Source organism: Uloborus diversus, chromosome 3, assembly GCF_026930045.1.
Source record: "Uloborus diversus isolate 005 chromosome 3, Udiv.v.3.1, whole genome shotgun sequence".
NCBI classification, from domain to species: domain Eukaryota; kingdom Metazoa; phylum Arthropoda; class Arachnida; order Araneae; family Uloboridae; genus Uloborus; species Uloborus diversus.
In genome coordinates, this window is record NC_072733.1 from 186,032,383 (window position 1) to 186,054,789 (window position 22,407).

The 22,407-nt window shown below is 31.6% G+C and overlaps 2 protein-coding genes across 2 annotated transcripts in view; both read right to left on the reverse strand.

Annotated features, from left to right (window-relative positions):
* LOC129218547 (DNA damage-regulated autophagy modulator protein 1-like) overlaps window positions 1–14,898 on the reverse strand; it is a gene marked incomplete at its 3' end in the record, with an annotated part of 71,926 nt that extends 57,028 nt beyond the window's left edge. Inside the window, 1 exon segment of the mRNA XM_054852848.1 lies at window positions 14,811–14,898. Coding sequence (XP_054708823.1) covers window positions 14,811–14,868 — 58 coding nt within the window.
* Window positions 14,899–20,374: 5,476 nt separating this feature from the next.
* The window catches only part of LOC129218443 (DNA damage-regulated autophagy modulator protein 1-like), a 59,558-nt gene continuing 57,525 nt past the window's right edge, over window positions 20,375–22,407 (reverse strand). Inside the window, exon 7 of the mRNA XM_054852713.1 lies at window positions 20,375–21,706. Within this exon, the coding sequence (XP_054708688.1) occupies window positions 21,479–21,706 (228 nt within the window). The 3' untranslated portion in view covers window positions 20,375–21,478. The remainder of the gene's footprint in view (window positions 21,707–22,407) is intronic.

A 22,407-nucleotide genomic window follows, 5' to 3' on the forward strand; every position in this document is an offset into this window, starting at 1 on the left:
GTGCTAGTTGAAAGAAATTTAGTATCATACTAATAGCAGTATACTTCTATCGTATATTTTTTTAACTTTTGAAATTTTACTTGCAAAGAGCTAAAAGCGCTTTCCAATTTTTCAATATAATCATTTAACGGTATCCTCAAAACTGAGCAGGAGAAACTAGGGAGGGTTGACCCATAGAGAGACTTGACCCATGAGGATTTTTTCCATGAAAAGTATATTGACGGAATAATCTTAGTCGTATTATTGATTGACCAGTCACACAACAGTATTTTGCACGGATACACCATTTTAGAATCATCAGTGGTTTTCAAGAAATTCAGTGTTAAATGATACTGCACCTTAAAACTAAAGTTTTGGAATTTTTTAGATTTTAACCTCGAGTTTTGATGGAAATGAATTTTAAAAGTATACGTCACTTTTCCAACTATCTACTGATTACACAGTAGTTTTACATAACTTTAATCTAAGTTGTTAAAAATTTAAGGTAAACAAAAGAAAGCTAACTAGGGAGCTTTGACCCAAGATAACTAGGAAGACTTGACCCAGAGACTAATTTGATGTTTTTGTTTAATTTGACGTTTTTTCAATGAATTTTTGTTTTTGAATAGATAAAATATTGTCATTTAGGCATAATGTTAGGTCTGATTTTATTCATGTAATAACTCTAATATTGTGAATATGAAGGCCTGATTTTTTTTTTTAAATGAATAACTATTATATACATTATTTTGGTCTAAAAAAATTGGTTTTATTTGACGAATAACAAAAATACTAATAATCTTTGAGCCCAATGAGTTGTTATTTAATAAAATAACTGAAATATTGTTTAGGTTTGATCTGATAAAGTTTTGAATTCGACTTCTGCTTTCCTGCTGATAAGGAGTAAAATTAATTAAAAAATACATGTATATAACATTTAACCTAAAGAGCGAACATTTTGTATATTCACTTCAAGTATCACTTATTTAAACAAAAAACACCACCCAACCTGCGTTTATGATTTCAATATCAATGAGTCTTTTTAAATTCATGAGGGGGGAGGGGTCAAGTCTCCCTAGCTCTAGGTAGACTTGATGAATATAATTTTCGTATACCATTTCCACTTAGAATTATGCTTTTATTGTTAACCATAATGATGCGCAAAATGGCGAACTATTTATGTATATTTTTTATTTAGTTCTAACTATTCTACAAAAAAAAAAAAAAGAAAAAAAAAGGGTCAAGTCTCCCCTAATGTCTAATAAAAATAATAAATTTGTCTGAACTCTTTTTTGGGAAATGAAAACTCTAAATACGTCCCTGAGTTCAATTCATTGAATTGAAGTATCGCAACGCAAGAGTTCATGTCAGTTTATTTATTATGTTAAAAAGTGGTCTTTAGCAATTTGGATCTTGTTGTTATTTTTGTATTGTAAACCATATTTTCTTCAGGACATATTTCCAGGATTAACTTTTAATTTGAAGCACGAATTCGAAGTTTTACTTTAAATTCAAACCTCGAAAGATGTAATTAGTAAAAAATTACAAGCGTGCACAATATGATGTTGATGGCAATTTTATGCGTCAACGCTTCATAACTCCTTTGCTGTTTGTTAAACCAAAATAATTGTTTCTCAAATACAATTATTTAAGCTTTGTCATGAAGCATTTAATCTTTTTATGCAGAGATGCGAATGCTATTAAAAAAAAAAAAAGAAAGAAAGAAAAGAAATGAAAGGGAAAAAAAAAGCTTTATTGATTTAATTGCTTTTGTTTCGCATGACAAATTTAACGTCAATGTTCAGTTAAGACTAAGACGGGTTATCAGTAAACTAGGAAGACTCAAAATACAATGTTTTTCTTCGGTAAAAAGGTTCATTGATTTTAGAAAAACCTATTATAAGACATTGCGCAATTATTCTTTCATCCTGGGAATGAATTATTTTATGATTGGTTTATATGAAGCGTAAATTATTGGGTTCGGCTTTTTCCTGAGGCAAATTCGGAACACGTGATTTAATTCCTGTCGCAGTTTGGGAGCCTTTTATTCCAATTTAAGTTGCTTTCCCGACTACCGCATCCGTCCTGATTCAGGGTGTTTCATTAATCTCACCCCTTTTCAAAAATTTAGAGCGCCAAAAAATATGCATCGTACAGTTGTTAATAAAAATATGCATAGTACAGTTGAATCAGTTTAAAGACCATGACACGGGCAAGTGCGTTTTCTGTATCGACCAAATTTGCGAACTAATGTAAGGGACATACAACACGTTTCCTATTAAAAGTGGGACCAGTTCATGGATGTGACATTTCAATTGTTAAAACTGGAATCCAAAAAAGAAATTTTTATTTTTTAATGCATCTTGTCTGAATCATACGTTGCAGACTGGGTCTCGTTGATGCAGGGTCAATAATGATGTAAATACAGTTGGAATGTTTTTTAAATATGCAGCAACAAAAAAGTGGCATAAAGGAAGGTGAAATTAGACTTCAACAGTCAATTACCACGTTTTTGTGGTTGAATCTTGTAGATCCCACTAGGCTTGACCTAACCTCATGGACTTTCGAAAAATTGTTACCATAAATGAAGAGTAAAAGCTGTAAATAAAACGCGAAAGTAAGAATTTCTACCTCTTTCACGTGAACTAATCAGTGTTGCCAATGGTTGAAAAGTGCCTAAAAATGAGTAATTTACCCTTATCGAGTTTCCAAAAATTGTTATCATAAATGAAGAGTAAAAACTAAATAAAACGCTAAAGTAAGGTTGTCTACCTTTTTCCGGTTCCTAAGCAGGGTTGCCAGAGGCTAAAAAGTACCGAAAAATGAGTAATTTACCCTTTTCGAGTTTCCAAAAAGTGTTGTCATTAATGAAGAGTAAAAGTTGTAAACAAAACCTTTAAGTAGGATTGCCTACCTGTTGCGTGTTAACTAATCAGGGTTGCCAGGGGCTAAAGGGTGCCCAAAAATGAGTAATTTACCCTCATTGAGTTTCTGCATAAGTTATACAAAAAAAAAAAAAAATGTAGGTAAAAATCTTACAAAACCAATGGTATAGGGTTTCCCAAGCAAAAGTGGTCCAATCATAGGGTGACTGCTGGTCGAAGTTTCAATAAAGAAGCTTCGAATAGCGGCAACATTGCTAACTTTCAAATCATTTAATCTTGCAGACACTCCGTCAAACAAAATGAAGATGAGTCAAGATGAACAGGGATGAAAGCATGCACTGAAAAGAAAGTGCAAAATTTAAAATATTCAAATCACTCGGCTGTGAAAATAAATCAGAAACAAACAAGAAAGGGGGGGAAAAAGACAAAGTTTGAAGTCTAAAAGATAAATCGGATTCAGATAGCATTTATTTATTTATTTATTTATTTTGCTGCATTCAAAACTTACTCTTTACTCAACCGGGTTTTAAACTTGATTCAACGTATTTCCTATACAGAATACGCTCACGTGAATTATAAGGAAGAATCTTCCTATTACGTGAATAAATTATCAATCAGTTTTTTTTTTTCTTTCAGAATTTGATAGATTCGATCTACGAAAATCTCGCCCTTTCGCTTCCTATTTTATTTCAAACAGTTTTAACCGAATCATTTTTAGGATTATTTGGTTAAGCTTGGAACCCAAGTTAGGTAAAACTGATTGCTTTTGAGTTTCCCTTAATTTTTTTCAAGTCCCTGTCTTAGCCCCTGTCCAAGCCCTAACACACTTATGGACATCAGCTTTAGAGTAAAAAAGAAATAACAACGTATATATATATATATATATATATATATAAATGCATAAATTGCAGATTACTGATTCTTTGCAGTAATCTGCAATTTGTGCAATCAGTTCTTGTTATTTCCTTTTTACTTTTCAAGCATAAAGATATTTATTCAACTTTATCAGCTTTAGAGATCCAACTTTATCAGCTATAGAGAGATCCAACTTCATCAGCTTCATCCTCCGAATCAATTGTTGCAATTTTTTTAAATGCACATCTTGCTATATTAATAATTGTTTTTTATTGTTAGTTTCAAAAATAAACAAATAATGAGTCTGTCCACAAAAAATCAAACATTTTGCCCCTCACGCGACAGCTCTATATTTCTTTTCAAAAGTTAAATTTCAAAAATTTAATGAGCAAAAGTTTTTTTTAAAAGAAATCACACATAGCTACATGTGAGATTACTTAGGCGGAAAATAAATCACTTTCGGAATTAAATATAGAGCTGTCACTTGCGGAAAAAAAATGTGGTCTTCTTTTTGTGGGATGGCTCTATTATGCTTTTCAAATCTAATTTAAGAGTCGATTAACCATTGTGCTTGATTTAATGTCACGGCCCTGAGGAAAAAAAAACTAAGAAAAACTAGTTATTTTTTAATTCATTCAAACAATGAATTTAAAGAATATGTCTGCTTAATAAAGATCCAACACGAATGGTAGTTAAAAAAAAAAAAATAGTAAATTTGGTTATAGAACTTATTTAATGGAAAGTAAATACTCCTCTTATTACTTTGAAAGCTCTTAAATATATTGATATCTTTTCATCTTGCTTTGGTACTTTATAAACTATTTTAGACATAAACTCGAAACTGTGATTTCTTATTAAAAAGTGATTTACTTCAAAAAATTTCAATAAAATAGTACAATATGCCTGCTTTTAGTAATCAAATGTGCTAATACCTAAAAATCGGCTTAAAACTGCACTTAGTGAGCTTTTCCTCTAAACCGATGATATTTTGTACAAAGTGCAAATATACGTAACAGTTCATACAATAAATGTTAAAAATTGAAATGTTAGACTATTATTTTGTATCGCCTTGGAAACGCCTTGATAAACGTAAACGAAAAATAACGTAAACGTAGATTGTTTTTGTTATGTACTACAACATCACATTGTTGCATCAAGTTCTATTGAAAAGACCAAAAAGTTCAATTATGTTTATGTGCCTTAATGCACAAATAATTGCGTTGAGCAATTTAATTTTTACTGTGTTTCGAAAAAAAGATGTTACTCCTTTTTATTGCTATTGTTTGAGCTCATTTGCATGTTTATTTTCTTTTGTTAACGTAATTTTCTTGATAACACTTGCAGTTTAAAAAAACATCGTAGAAATTTTTAATTTATACAAGAAAAAAAGTTTTGTATTAGTTGTACCGATTTTTTTTGGTGTTATAAAAGTATCCTTGCATGGCCGAATTTGTGAAGATAGTAAAAGGACAAGTAGATTTGACCTTTTTTTTTCAGAAAAATAATTTAGTAAGTTTGAACATTAGTCTAGTGTGATTGAATGTAATCTTGACACTCGTTAAAATAAAGTACATGATAGTACATGAAATTAAAAATGTAAAGGAATCGTATGTTTATTTAGGAACGCTCAATAAAGACATTTTTTGAGTCATACAGTCTCTTTTGTGTCCTGATTACTTCCAGTATTTGTTCTTTTCAAATTATCTTATGGCTCTATCCTTTCTGCTGCACTTCTCCCAATTAATTGTGCGCAGGGGCGTGCACAGAAATTTTGGGGTCCGTCACAAATGTCTTTTACGGGCTTATCCATAGCGTTTACCCCTACGTCTCTACATATATTTCCCCCTTATGATTGTGTGTAACACTTTGTCTTACTGTCGTAAATGTGTGCCCTTAAATAGCTTTCTTTTCGAGGAGGAAGAGGGGTAAAATATAAAACATTACTACCGAAGGTACAAAGGTCGAGTCGAACAGTTCGTACATGCCTACCGTTACCATTGGGAAGTTTAAATAAGTGGTGATAAAAAATAAAATTTTAGTCGTGTTGGTACAAAACGTAATTAATTTGTTTACTAAGTAAATAAGAAACACATAATTAGAAATTTACCAAAGAGAAGAAACTCATTAAAACAAATATTGAACATATACATTTGACTTAATTTATTAAAGCTATCAGGAATTAATGCATCCGTATTTCGTTACAGAATATAGGAAGTTTCAGACATTAAGTATTGAAGTTTTTAACTCATATTATCACTGTATCGCTTGGTTACATAATATGCGCCTTTTGCAAATCTATGCATTCTTTAATAAGCAAATTTCTAATACGCTTTATTTGCATCGCGAAGATTCCCCCCAAGAGCAAGAGCCTCCACCACCAATAAAGAAAAAAATACCCCTAATAGAGACCCCACTAAAAATTTCAATGGCGCAGTCTGTGCCATGACCCTCACTCAGTGGGCATGCTTGCATTGCAGAATTTTAAGATTAATGCCAAAGCTTAACCATGATATAGCAGTAGTAAAAGCTTCCAGTATGAATACTCTAAAGAGCCGAACTATGTTTTTTTTCCCTCAATGTAACCCTTTAAAATAAAGTACATTTCACTGATTCCAAAAGTGCAATTTTTTCGTTGGTATGAAGTTTCAGAAATCAATTATATAACATTTACCAATGGAAACATATCTGTATCTCAGAGCCAAAGGAACGTAAGTCTCACTATGATAATTTTACGGTAGAGAGGAAACATTTTTTTCTGTCCCATGCAAAAGAAAGAGCTCTTTTAACCCTTGTAAAAAACTGAAAAGGATTAAAAAAAAAAAAAAAAAGAAATACATTTGCATGGCTCGATGCGGAATAGGCTTCTACATCTACGTACAATGTAGTAATAAATAGGAAATCGCAATTTTTGGACTTACGTCCTTCTGGCTCTGAGGTACAGAAATGTGAAACACTCTTTTAAAATGGACAGTTTTTCGAAGAAATGTTAACCAGACTTTTTCATATTTATTCACATAATTTCCCTACCTTTTGTAATTGACGTGTTTATTTAGAAATCAGTCAAATGCAAAGTTCTAAAATTTCAAAAAAAAATAAAAAAATAAAATAAAAATAAATAAAATAAATAAATAAATAAATAAATAAATAAAAAGTAAAAAAACATTTTTAAAGTCATATTAAAACTTTTCGATAAAGATTATGTTTCAAACTGAAATTTAGATGAAAAAGAGATACACATTTGCGTATATTTATTTAAATAAAAAGTGTTGAAATTCCTATTAAACAATTCAATATGATGCTTTAAATGTCTTCCTGAAATTAGAAGTTTTAACGTTTGATTGGCTTCTGAAATAAACGATTCAATTTTTGCGCCAGACTAAATGATTCAATTTTAAAATCATTCCGAGCTTACAAGCTGTGTGAAGTTTATTTCAAAGGTGTAAATTTTGTTTTGATTCTGTCTTGTGTTGAGCGAAGAACCTCAGCTGCCGAGTGGTTTGGATGGCTCGTCTCTCTCACTTCGTGCTATTAAATTATATCTTCACCTATCCGTATCATTGAACGAGAGTTAATCAGCAAATCATGTGAGACTAAGGGCACAGACTGCAATTTGACAATCAATAAATCGTTAGTTATATAATCAATTAACTTGAAGCATACCAAGATTCGATCAACATTAACTTGATGTCTAATAGTTTAACAAACAATTTGTTCCTGTTCCAAGGTGTTTGATTTGAGTTATATTTGTTTGAGGTTTTAGAATAGTTGTTATATGAACAAGAAGATTGTCTTGAAGTAAAAATAGAAATCTTCTTCAGTTTTCTTGTAACAAGAATCATTGTATCAAAGGAGCTGATGATGTGATACATCGAAAAGCTAACTCATATCCAGTGATATATTTCGTCATACCGAACTGAAATTGTGCATAAAAGGACTTGCAAGACGGCAAAAAACATCAAAGGACAAGTCAAAATTATCTCAACTTCAGGGAAATGTCACGACAAGGTTTAGAGTGGTTTTGGAAAGGGCATGTTGTTGGTAAGTTCAAACATTTTTTTTTTCAACTTCAGGTACGCTATTCTATGTACAGATATTAAAACTATACCATTATATTTACTAACATTATAAATCGGTTAACCCCTGAAAGCACAATTTTTTTTGAAAAAAATGGTAAAATATGATCGAGGTTTTTGTTTTGACAGAAAATGAATATGTGTACGCATAGTATAAGTTACTTCTTGCAACTTCAGTGGTGGGCAGGGGGGGGGGTTAAAAGATATTAAAATATATGTATATATTTTATAAACAAAGTGTAAAAGAATTTGATTTACATGTTTATTTTGAATTACAAAATACTAAAAATTTCAAATTGTACTCAAAATGTCGTATTTGCAAGCATAAGAACTACTGAAAAGTCAATTTGGTTTGGTAGACACCTGATAAATTGGCACATTCAAAATCGTTATCGTCAGAGTCGCTCATTATCAGATTGTTTATAAAATATTACAAAAACACTAAGTAAAGCTAATTTGTGGTTAACTGCTGACTTTTATCAAATGTAAGCAATAAAATGGATATGTTGCCTTTTACACACCAAACAACTGCTTTATAACAAAGAATTCTTAACAAACTTATCGCTAATCATCCAAATACACCACCTGGTTTGTACAAGGCAAATGCTGGAGTGCATTTTTAAAATTTTCAAGTTATTGAAAATTCAACATTTTTTAAAATTTCATTATTTGTGTAATATTTAAATTAAACTATTGTTGTGCCTCAGAGCAACAGTAAGCTATCCAATCTCATGAATAACAATAATTATTCTACTGTTCCTCTGATGCGATGTTTGCTGTATTTAAAGAATTTTATAGACATTAAAATTTATGTTATTAATAGCATTGGGCACAGGTTAAGCTAATTTTTATTTATTTTTAGGTTATGTTACGTTTTTATAAGACTATCTCATTTTCACGCATTTTCAAAATTTTCAAGTTATATAAAATTTATCATTTTTTGCAAGTTTTTTTTGTGACGTATAGTATTGAAATAAAAATATGATTACTGTTTTTAATGAACTTCTACTGATATACTAACAATGTTTGGAGCGATTTGATCCATAATTGTATTTACTGAGTACACCAATTTTAGATCATGCATTTTGAAAATTTTATTTTACAGGACGTTTTCGATATAGAATTTAAAAGCAAAATACGCGAAGAAAATTGTGTACTCTTTTAATTCAAGCATCTCATTTTTGTGCAATATCAAATGTCATATTTGTTTTTCTGTTGGGGGGGGGGGAGAACCTTGATTTTCAACGGAAAAACTGACGTTTTCCTCTGTCGACATTGTTGTGGCTCCTGTAAAAAAAATTCAGAACAGGAACAGTCTCAGTATTTGTTTGACTAAGAGTAAAGTGAAGCGCATTAGCATAGTGTGTCTCTCATTAGTTGAAGCTTGATATTTACAATGTTTACTTCCTTTTTTGGGAAATAGGGAAAGTAATTGGCTTTGAGTTGAGTAACTAGTTGAGAGAGAAACTTTAGTGGTAGTTTTGTGAAATTATTTGAATTTGAATTCGCACCTATGACACTTCCTTCTTTTCACTAAACTCCTCAAAACGAAGTAAACATTTTCAAGGTCAAGTCCTCAGAGCTACACTATAGATTACTTTAGTGCGGGAACTAAATGAGTTTCAACAATGTTGTAACACACGAAGTTCAAAATAGCATATTCCATGCTACTTTTATCCTTTTGAGGTAATAAATTACTTTTAAATAAAAAAAAAAAAAAAAACGCCTTCAAAAAATACTCAGGAACTAAAAAGCAAAAAATAACTGATTACACTTACATTCTATTTCCAACCCAAACATAGAAATGAAATTTTTTTTACAATTCCAGTACAAAAATCAACTAAACTAAGCACCGAATTATAAAATAAACACTGATTTAAATTACTATAAGATGAATTATTTTAAATACCTAATTATATACGATCTCTTAATTTTTTATAACCTTTTGAAGTCGAGGCCTCGTATAAAGAACTACATGACGTAACTGACAACCCACCGAATCCTGAATTAAACACTAATTTAACTATAGGGTAGGTGGGGGTAAAGCCCCGCGTGGGGTAAAAACCCGCACCGACATTGTAACTTGATCACCTTGGAGTAAGAAATTTACATCTAAGTGGTGGGTTTGTCCTATGGAAACCTATTGATCAATGAAATTTTGTCCTGACTAGGCACTCCAGAGACGAGAAAGGGGGGATGAGTCTGTTTTTTACTACTTTGATCTAACTTTTCTAATATAGTATATGAACATTGTAAAATGTAGAATTTGAAAAGAAGAATCAATGAATTACATGTTAATACTGGAACATTAAAGCTTCACCTTCGCGTGAAAACAGTTATTCTAATGGCTGCTTAAAAGCAACATGGGGCGTTTTTCAGAAAGTGAAAAAATGGGGGAAAATCCCCGCAGTTGTTTTGGGGTAAAACCCCGCATTTCCAAAAGGTCAAGGATTCTCTCCATTCGGCTTAAAATGGTCTCTTTTTTGAAATATTATTAATATCTTTGTTTAGCAAGTGCTTTGTACAGCTTATTCGTCTTAAAAAATTAATTGTTGGGGACATTTACTCATGAAGTTTTAATTTGGATAAGATTTGTTAGGTAAAATCTTACATTCATTTCAATTCAAATGTGCTTTCAATAATGTAAGAATTTCTTCTCTTTTTTTTTGAACATTTACTTACGTTTAATTTTTTGTTCTAGTACCTTCAGAAGAAAAACAATTCAGAACCATGATAAATATGTCGAGTTTCATGAAGCACGCAACTTAATTGCAGGCATCTCTTCGTTCTGTATGGTAGACATTAAAGTTAGGTTCAAAAATATCGGTTGAAGATATCTCTGAAAAATGAAATAAAAGCTTGGGACTTCGAAGAAGAAACAAATTTCCCTATAATTTCGAGTGAAACACTAGAGAATAACTCGAAGCTTATCCCTGTACAGTGTGACCAAGATAACTTCAATATGACAAGAAGGAGGAGGTTATGTAGAGGGTTCTTTTTTACACAAAACACCTAGAAACCTGCAAATGTACTGAGACACAGGAAGAGTCATTGGAAATGAAGACGTTATAACTAAATTGTCGTAACCTCAGCAGGACACGGTTCCATCCACGACGCAATAACATTTTTAGAAAACTCAACCTAGTGTACTAATAATTTAAAGCACTGGGTACTAGATATTCAATTAAATTATAGCTTCAGGCATTTAAATTATTTTTTATATAGCGGTTGCCATTATTTTCCGGGTAGTTAATCCTCCTTTTACGGAGAAGAAAATATTTTCGAGATAAAGTTGAAAAGAGAAAAAAAAAAAAAAAGATTAAACGTGTGAGATATTTAAGTTCTGTATTGCTGAATAACAATAAACCAATGATTCAAGGGGGTTTTTCAAGTGTTTTTATCAAGCAGTCACCCTTTTTATTCACATTCGTCTTGAGTGGGGTAAAGATCCGCATTGCGGAGTTTTACCCCATTTTGTGGGGCAAAACCCCGCAATTTTGTTTTCCCGCTAAATTGTAATTTTCTCAATTATTCTTAATCAGACATAGCTAAAATTTGGAAGGATTATAGGTAACAATCCACGCAATGACTGTAATTTAAAAAAATGGGAAAATATGCCCTTTATTGACCATGGTGGTATAAAAACTGAAAATCGCGGGGCTTTACCCTCACCTACGTGAAATTAGTCTTTAAAACTAAACCTACTCAGTTACGTTAGGTAGTAGTTTATAGGAGGCCCCGACTTCAAAAGGTTATTAAAAATTAAGAGATCGTATATAATTAGTCAGGTATTTAAAATAATTTATCGTATATTAATTTAAATCAGTGTTTATTTTATAATTTGGTGTTTAGTTTAGTTGATTTTTATACTGGAATTGTAAAATAAATTTCATTTCTTTGTTTGGGTAGGAAATAGAATGTAAGTGTAATCAGTTATTTTTTGCTTTTTAGTTCCTGAGTATTTTTTGAAGGAGGTTTTTTTTTTAAATTTAAAAGTAATTTATTTTTTGCTTTTTAGTCGTATAAATAACACAGCGAGCGTCTCGGAGACTTCCGACGACTGTGAAGAAAGGCTTTTTCAAATGCGTAACTATGTACAAAAAAAATTGTCTTCATCATTAGTTCAACTTTATCAAAGTTTGCTTTCCGAAAGGAAATGCACGAGTCACTAAAAAAAAAAAGAAAACCGAAATCGCTTTAAATTTAAATTTGTAAAATTGTAAGTTTTAGAATTGTAATAGTGTAAATTGTAATTTATGTTTCGCAAAACGTGTCATGTAACTAGTGATAAAAGTCGTATGTTTTTCACATGGCCCCACTATAAATGAGGATTAAAAATTCCACCAGAATGAATTTTATGTTTGCTTCAGAGAACCCTTAATTCAAAATTTTCATTATCATTACTCTTAATAGTATATTTTTTTAGTACTTTCTTTAACTATAGGTAAAGAAATTATATACCTTTGTTTTACGGTCTTTGTTTATCAATGGGTTTTATATTTAATCGTTTGTGAGGGAAATTGCATGAAATTTATTGTTTTACCCTTAACTTTTCCCTTAAGAACAAATAGGGTAAATCAAAGATTTGGAAACTAAGTTAGACCACTCCAGAACAAAACCACCACTAAACAAAAAAAAAAAAAGCATCAAAACCGATTCACTAAGTGAGACGATATACAAAATTAATAAAGTACAAATCGAATTAAATGTGAGTATGATATTTTAAGAGTTCCGTCAATTTCATCAAACCTTAACTTGATTAACATTAGACCGCCGAGGAAGTATACCGTTTCAAACAAACAAACAAAAAAAAAAAATTCCTTCTCGGTACAGGCAGGGGCGTGCACAGAAATTTTGGAGCCCATCACAAATGACTTTTCCGGGCCCCCTCTCCATATTGTTTACCCCTATATTTCACCCTTAGTTATAAAAATATTGGGCCCCTTCAGGCTCGTGCCCGGGCCAACAGGTGTCCCTCCCCCCTCCCTGTGCACGCCCCTGGGTACAGGTCTCTTCGAGTAGTTATGGAACATTGTACAAAGGAAAAACAAATCCGACGAGTTCAGAACCTCCTCCTTTTTTTGAAGCCTGCTAATTAATATAACCCTAATTTCAAATTGAACTGGCGGCATCGTGAAATAGTAAATCTAGAATATTGGTCAAACTTCAGAAACCATACACAGTTATAGTGTATATCATTAAAGAATATAAATTAAATCGTGGGGGAGGGGTGTTCTGTATTCAATTCCCCCTCAATTGAACACTAAATATATTTAAAAATTGGAATATTAAATACAGAACTTTATATCTTAGTGCGTAAATAAATTATTTATTAGTAAATAAAATATTAAGGTAATTGATTCAACTATTAAAGTAGCAAAATATATTTAATTTACTGCTATGCTACGCAGTAATAAATTTATTAGTAAAATCTACAATAAAAAATTAACAGGCGGCGCAGCGTTGCGAAAATTAATCATCCATGTGCCGCGAGGATTAAATATCGTTCAAAAGAAAGCCAAAATCTTAGGTGTGAAAATACACCGATCACAGCAAAACCACGTGACCGTGACGTATGAAATTTAAAGTTACTGGGATTTCTCCGGGACCCCTTATCAGATCCAGACCAAATTACAATGGAACCATCTGGGAAGAATACCCTTTCAAACAAAAAAAAAAAAAAAAAAAAAAAATTGAAATCGGTTCAGTAGTGTTGGAATAGTTCGAAAACATACATAAAAAGTCGCAATACGAAATCATAACCTCCTTTTTTGAAGTCGGTTAAAAAGGATTATACATGTATGCAATATATTTTGCAATTTGGGCATCAGTTGTTCCTTCTTATTACAAGTAACACACATGCTTTTAAAAACTTTTCAGTTCGGTAAAAACATTTGGAAGTTAAGCTATTGTTTAATGGATGTTTATGATCTCAACTAGTATCACAAATTTTCTACTAATCCACAAAATAAAATTGCTAATTGTAGTTCTAATGCAGTAATGCTCATTTTCAAGTACAGTAGACCCTCGTTTTACGCGGGGTTACGTTCCACGGAAATGCCACGCAAATTGAAACCGCGTAAATTGAGATCTAATAATAGTGTTAAAATAGGGGTTCGGATCCGTTTTAACAAAATACTTCATTCTAGTAATAACTAATTGTATCATATGTTTAATGCGTACTTATATCGACTTTTATGCACAACATGTATAAAGAAAACACAAATTAATTTCGAGTTCTGTTTATAAAGGGCTATGATAGTCTTTCGGCAGTCATTAAGAATTTTTCTCTGTGATTCTTTGCATAGCAGTAACGCATCCATGATCACTTGCGTCATTTCCATGACAGAATCTTCCTCCACTAACAAATCAGAAAAATCATTTCTATTGTTTAGGAATGACTCAAAATTTTCAGTGTGAACATCTTTGGTTGTGCGTCACCGACGTCGGTATCCTCGTCGGTTTTGGCCTCCTTTTTCACTCCTAAAAGCTCTTTTTCCAGTGAGTTCTGAACTGTGTGATTTTAATAACTTTACTTCTGGAAAGAGCTCTGAGACCATTCTCATAAACTGTCTCCAGTTGCCCAAGCTCGGTTATTAGCATGCTAAAATGCAGTTTATTATGTATAATCTATAATTTTTAGGAGTTTAAATTTTGAAAAAGGGGAAAATTTTATCAGTTTGCATTGCTGCATCCGCGTAAAACCGAAACTTATCCGTGTAAAATAAAATAAAGGTGTTGAATCTTGAACCGCGTATATTCGAATCCGCGTAAAATAAACTCGCGTAAAATGAGGGTCTACTGTATTAAAAAGACATATTTCTTTTCATGCAGCAACCTAATCGAAAAATAAAAATCTGCGAATAAAATAAAGGTATATTGCCATCATAACTTTCAACTTTGCATGAATTCTAAGTAAAAAGCAAATAAAAAAAGGTACAGTTAACCTTTTATATGCTCCCCTTCATTAAAAAGTAACCTTCTTCTACCTTAAGTTGTAAGTTTCAAAACTTCTTACCTATTAAATTATTGCAATCTTCCGAAGTTCCTTGCAGCAGCGGAGCAGATTCTAACATGCTGATCCTCCATTAAGAAAAGTTCAAGTGAATGTTGCTGGCATTTCAAATTAATACAAACAAAAGACGAAACGTCAATAAATGTTTCTTTTAAAGCTTTGACGTCACTAAATGTTACTCATTTTTCAAGGCATACAAGATGTAAATAGAAAGTTATAATTTTTCCTTATTATATGGCACCTTCAGTTTCATGCGTCTGTCACTTATCAGTCATTTACTTAGGTGTTAGCTGCAGGAAGGTTCACAATTTGACGTATTTTTTTCTATAAATGAACGCAGGGTCAGCCTAGAACTTATTTTTTAACTCCGTTCCTTTGACTTCCTGTTGTTATTTTCCTTTAAAAGAAATGACCGCTTCTTACGCTGTCAGTGTTTAGAAAGTGGAAATTTATAATAAGTATCTTTGCTTAAAATAAATGATTGGAAAAAATAAAAAGTTAGAGGACGTAATAATACAATGGTTTCCTATGTATTGTTGAATTTATCCGAGGCTTTTTCTGTCGCAATGAGCTATACAGAAACTTAGGTTCATAAATAAAAATGAATGAACAATGGTAATGAGTTGAGAACGGATACTGATGATTTAAAAATAAATAAAAATGCCCATAAAACAAAACAAAAAATCTAATATAGTTAAACCAGGGGTGCCCCAATGGAAGGTCATAGAAAGTCACTATAACCTTCCAAAAATTTCAAAATTAGGCACATTTTGTCCCACTGTTCGGCAAAATTATCATTCGACAAAATTTGGAGTACCCAAAATTATCATCACTCGGCGAAATTTGGAGATCCATTTGGGAAAAAAATCCTCATTCGGCAAAATTCGGGGTTCTTTTCGCAAATTAAGAATTTCTTTCCCCCAAAAATTTAAGTGCGGAGCGTCTTTGAATTAAACAAAAATATCAGACTAAAACGATAGTTCTTTCTTCAAATTATATTTCCATTAAAATACATTACGAAAAATTTATGTATTTAGATAAATTGAATACTTTTGAAGTCAAATTTTGAAATAAATGGTACATGCTAAAACAGCAAAAACTGAAAAAGCAGTTGGGAAATATAATGATAGGTCATACATTATATTTTTTAATAAATTGTAATATGCTTCAAAATTTCTTTTTCATAAGTTACAAATAATCAAGAGTGTATTAAACTATTAAAAGCTTAAATGGCTTTTTGCTATTATCAAATGCAAAAGAACGTCTTTAATCTGAAAGAAAATTTTTATGTCTGTGATGAAGCAGATTGGGGTGGGTTTCATCTTTTGATTTTTACTTTAAATTGAAATGCAATTCTTTTTCAAATAACTTCACGCTTCATATTGTAACACTTTTTAAAAATATCTCTCTCATAAAACCTATCAGAGCATAGTTACTAAGTTAACAAGGTTTTCCGTTTTCAAACTTTCTTCGAATATGCATGAATCTCATCTTTAAATATGCAAAGTTTCACAGACATAAAACTTTTCTTTCAGACAAACGGCGACGTTCTTTTGGATTTGATAATATCAAAAAGGGTTTAAGTACTTAATAGTTTAATACACTCTTGATTATTTTTAAATTTATGAAAAAATAATTTTGAAGCATATTACAATTTATTAAAAAATATACTGTATGACTTATCATTACATACCCCCCCCCCCCTTTTCCCCCCAGTTTTTACTGTTTTAACACTTACAGTCAAGTGCCCATACTTGAGACAGTTTAGAACTTTTACCTTTAGTAGCACATTAATCATATGTTTTTCATTTGAACAAAGTATTCGATTTTTAGAATATGACTCAGTACTTCACCTCAAGACAAGGTATAGAGATGTAGATATGTGCCTTAAAAAAAAAAAAAAAAGGTCATTGTCTCAAGTTAGGGACCCCCTCCCTCACTTGGGACACTTAGCATTTTAATCTTTTCTTCATGGATGCAGCAATAGATAATTGTTTGGGACACTATCATTTTAAAGAAGATTATTTTACAACACAAAGAAAAAAAAATCATTAGATAGAAATAATATAATCTTGAAAACGTTCAAAGATTTCAGAATGTATACCTTGCTCCTAAAAGTACTGAATGTCTCTCTAGGTATCTTAATTCTCTTGAATGGAATATTTCTACGTTTCCCTCTATATTTGGAAGCATAAAAGCAATTGTGAACCTAAATAAATCTTAATGCAACTGATTTTTAGCTCTCCATGATCCTCATTTTACATCTTCTCACATTCATTGTCATTCCTTCATAATACATAAAATTCACAACAAATAAATTTGTCTCACCTACACTTTGAGACTCATTTTCATCAGCAGAACTAACATATGTAATATTTTGGTAAAACGCCATTTGCTCATTAATAAATTCCATTTTTTAAACAATGACAACTTATCTGTTCTGTTACTGTATGATACATTTATTGTCATCAGTTAAAAAATATTTTGTATCTATACGTTTTTCTTAATACAATTATACACTTCATTTCCACAATATTTCTTATAGGCACTTTTATGCTTTAGTACCCTAACTTGGAACATTGTCCCAAGTTTTGAGCGTATTCGCAATTTCTCAAATTTATGAATAAATTAGTTAAACTGAATTAGTTAAGTAAAAATGAATTAGCCTAAATAAGGCACAGGTATATAGCCGAGATGAAGTGCGAAACAAATTCAAACTAATGCTGCTTAGTTAGCGTAGGTAACCAAAGTTCCATACTTAAAAATCGCATATTTTTTCGAAATTTTCAAAGTTATTAAACTAACCCATTAAGCTAAAACAAAGTTTAGATCATATAGCCTCAAATGATAACTATTCATTTATTCTGAAACGTCATTTATTTCTTACTAGTGAAATACTGACAGGTGTACCAGCTCCCTAAACTAAACTCGACAAAATATCCCAAGTTAGGATACTTTCCCAAGTATGGGTATTTGACTGTACCATTTATTTCAAACTTTGAGCTAAAAAGTAATCACTGGGAAGATTTCTTAAAAGTTTCAATCTGATTCATTATTCTGAGTTTTCGTACTTTCCAAACATACAGTAACACTATAAACTATAGCTAGTGGCATTTCAAAAACAACAAAGTAACATAGTATAATTTTTTGTAGGTTGAAATGGCGTTTTTATCATCATTGCGATTTTCTTATCCTTCTTATTTTCAATGCATCGAACATTATTTTACAAATATTTATTCAATTCTTACACGTGTGCTTTATAATATTATTTATATACATAATTATTTTTAAGTTTTGTCGTTAAAAAACTGCTTTTATATGCTTCGTGAACTATGCATACCTCAACCTGATAAAATAATAATAGTTGGTAGAACTGATTTTTATATTATTTTTTCAACGTCCCACTGAACCCATGCCATTTGACACTGTCTTACGTGGAGCACAGTAGGACAACTTGAGAGCCTTTTGCAATTTAATTTTTGAAAAAGGATTTTAATGAGGAAAAATTTTGAAAATCGAATAGTGAGAGCTTAATAATTTCATGATAATGTTCTGCCATGAGCATTTTTCTAAATCTAAAATTAAGGAAATGATAACAAAAGAAATGAAAATTGTCCCACTGTGACACCCCTCTGCCCTATTCACTGTTCAGTGTATAGCGATAATGTGAATGGGTAAACATAGATCCGATCGGAAAAAATCAAAAAAAAAAAAAAAAAAAAACTGCGTCTGCAAGTTCTGTCTTGATTTTGATTAAACCTTATTTTGACTATCAATCGCATCCACTTTGGATGCGATTAGTATGAATTCACTTACTTGAAATTTAATAGGAAAACGTTCATTCATAAATTGAAGGGTTTGGGGCAGAAATGTGACAAGCCATAAGGAGTGACTTTTCGACCAAAATATTTGTTTTTTATAACTAAAATTGAAATAAACATGACAACGGATTATGTCATTTGGAGAAAAACATATCTGGATTTAGTATTGCAGAACATAGAATGTATAATAGTACCTATAAAAAATATTCAAAAGTTGGAAATTAGCCTACTGAAAAATTCACATCATGTGGCACATCACATTCTTACCCCGTGTGCTTCAGTTTAACTTTAATGACGTAAAAACGGTGCAAATAACTGAATAGTTACCTTCTGATTCAGTTGAGAGTAAGCTCAAAGTGCGCTTTCTTTTCTGCCCTGAAGTAATCTTATCAATGAATTAAATTAAATAATCTTGAAAACTGCATTCACTTATCATAAAGCATATACGAAGTTATAGGCATTATTTTTCTATGAAGCTATGTTATTTTTGGGAAATAATAACAACAATAGTGATAAAACGCTGTAAATGTTCATGATTGACTTTATTTTTGACAATACTCGTTCAAACATGGGAAATGCAATGAACTCATCTTCAAACTGCGAAGACTGTTTTAAACACGCACAAGAAACACATAAGTATATTTGCAACAATAGTCCGCAGAGGATATATATACACACATATATACATATCATAACATGTCAACCAAGTTTTGTGAAGATTAATGCTAAAACAAAGCAGACAATTTATTAGTAAATGTACAAAACTGTTAACTTTTAAAAATAGGAACACCGTTACGAAAATTCAACTATTCATTTTGAGTCTGAGTAACATTCTTCTATTAACGAGGTTTTAGAGTACATAAATTTAATTTCTTGTAAGTAGAGTCACCCGGGGAAATTCTTGGACAAAAACAAAACTGTTACAAAATCTATCGAAGCTAGTATCAATTTTGGCATGAAGTAAGTACAATATCTTTCCAAATGTCTTAAAAAAATAAATAACTAATGAAGTAAACTAATAATAAAATGAACAAATAAAGTAATAAAAACAAAACAGAATTCTTTGCGACTAATGCCCTTCTAATATAGGTAATTATTAATTGATGTCCAGGAATTACCCCGGAGACAATGACATACAGGGTCCGGCGTGTCAACCTCCCGTATTTGACCAACATCCACCACAACCACCGATCGATAGCAGTATTCGTGCCATTTCTAGTAGCTACAATGATGCGAACTTTGCCAACATGATCCTGTTTGGCTAGAAAACTATTCGCGTTGGGAGGATCACTTTCCAAGAGTCTTCTTAAATTCCTATCCGACAATCATAGGTCAGCAGCATGTTTAAGTGCTAAGTGTTTTGTCAGTTCCAGGATAAATGTTCTCAGACGGGCCACAATTTCAGCGTTGTTACGGTTTGAGGTTGGCCAAGCGTTTTTGTTTTAAGTGCAGTACACGTGACTCTAAAGTTTGAGAGCCAAACGTGCATAGTTTCGTATCTGGAACAGGATTCTGCCGATTAAGTTGGTAACAAATGCGAATTGCTCGCGGAGTAATAATTACAAAATTACCGTTACAATTATACTCCTCCACTACACATAACGATGCCATTTGACTATTGCGACTACTGCAACTAGCACGTATACTGCTATCAATCGATACCACTTCTGCCAAATTATCCCCACCTCAACTCACACAGCACCCTCTCCTAATACTGCCGTGCTAAGCACAAAGTGGTATTTGCACTTTTTATCAAAACTGAGTTACGGTCACCAGGTGCTTCTTTGTCACATATTTCACCTAAATACAATGTTTTATGGTTATTTGGCAATGAGAAATATTTTTCACAAAAATCTGAAAAAGTTGCATCCGAATCAAATACATGGAGGCATCAAACTTTAAACGGCTACTTCTCATTTTGAACTCCGCTGCAAGTACGACTTTTGCGCTTAGCACGGCAGAATACGGAAAGTTGATATGCCAGATCCTGCATTTGATACAAACACATATTTGACGTACAAATTTGATATCTGGATAATCTATATTTTTTTATCCAAACATATAAAATTATAGCAATCGAGATAACTGAAAAACACTTAAAATTTGAATTGCGGAAACAATGTTTGCAAAGATGTATCATACGCAAGTCCAATGTTATTTTGCACTAGTGTAAGTTAAACAAGCAGTTTAAAAAAGTTTTTTTTTCTTTTTTTCGAAGTACCCAACTCTTTTTTTTTTGTAGGGTTTTTTTTTTAATTTCTTAATATAAGAAAGATTTCTGCACAAGAATTAATCCACAGAGCTACTTTTCAGAAAATGCCAACGGGAACTCAGCTAATAATGTTAAAAGAAAAGTGTATAACTTTCGTTTACAGCAGAGCTTATGATTGAAAAGATACATTTCGTTAGCATTTCTCGCAAACATTAAAACTAGGAGCAAACATGAGTTTGTATGGAGAAAACTTAAGAAGCTACATGTTTATTTAAGAACAATGGTTAACGCTACAGGCTTTTGAAAACAAAGGCAATAAAAAAAATTTCATATCATGCAAAATTAATGTTATATATAATCATCTATAGTTTCAGTTCTGCGGAGCAATCAACAATTCCTCTATAACTAAAAGATTAGAGCAGATCAATAAATATTGAGCATATATTTTACAAATTTGTACAAGACAAAACCGTTGATAATATCCAATCATCAAATGAGTTTGAAAGCAATTTTTAAACAAACAACAATTATGAAATGAAACAGAGACAATGCTTCTGAATTATCATCAGGCAGCTGTCAGATTTTTCCACTGATCTTTTTTTCCGTTTAAGTTCAGAGTGAAATCCTTATGACTAATATCATTCTTGTAAAATATCTACTTTGTCCTCGATATTTTCTACATTATGGTTTTCATCCTCAGCTGTTGGTTCGTTGTCGTCTGAATTCGCAATTGGCTCTTCTCGATGAGTAATTGACATGGTAAACGTAAAGTCTTTAGCTTCTTCCCGAAAAGTCATAAAGAACACTATAAAAGCTATCAGCAGAGACCATTCGCTTACAGAACTGATGAGGTAGGATAAATTATACTGCAAAGTATGCAAAATTAATATTGGAAAGATATGCAACGTTATACATTAAATGAATATACAAAAATATATAAAGAAGCTTAAAACAAAATCAAGTAAATAAAACACTGCTGCTCAGACCATTTGCACAAATGAGACATTTTTACGCTTATTCAGGGCTGACGGAAGGCCATGTAAACTTGTCAGAAATTAGGGGCTCGGTCCTTCAAAGGGCTCGGTTCAGAATCGGAATAGTATAAATTTTATAAGTTTTATGGCGAGAGGGACCCGGCAACCAATCTGACAAGGGTCAACGCCGTTGCTCTCGGCGTCCCTACATATATTTGCACTTTATTTCAGGAATTTTAAACTTTTGCTTCTAATTTTTATGTATTTGAACATAAGGAATAATCATGTGTCATAATATAAGGTATCAACTTTCTAAAGATGGTTCTCGTATTTAAAAAATGCAGATTTTTTACGCCTTACGGGCGGTGGTTTTACTTCAATTTTTTGTATATTTGATAACTAGAAGTCCCAGTGCTGAAACTTTATGAAATAACATTTCTACTCTTTCTTTTATAAAAAAAATGGCAATATTGCACTCAACTCATTGTATCATTCAAAAATTTTCAAGTTGCTGTTTGGAAGTTATTTTTGAAGTTGTTAAAAATACTTTTTACCTTGCAATATTCCGTATAATATAATAATAAACGATAGAA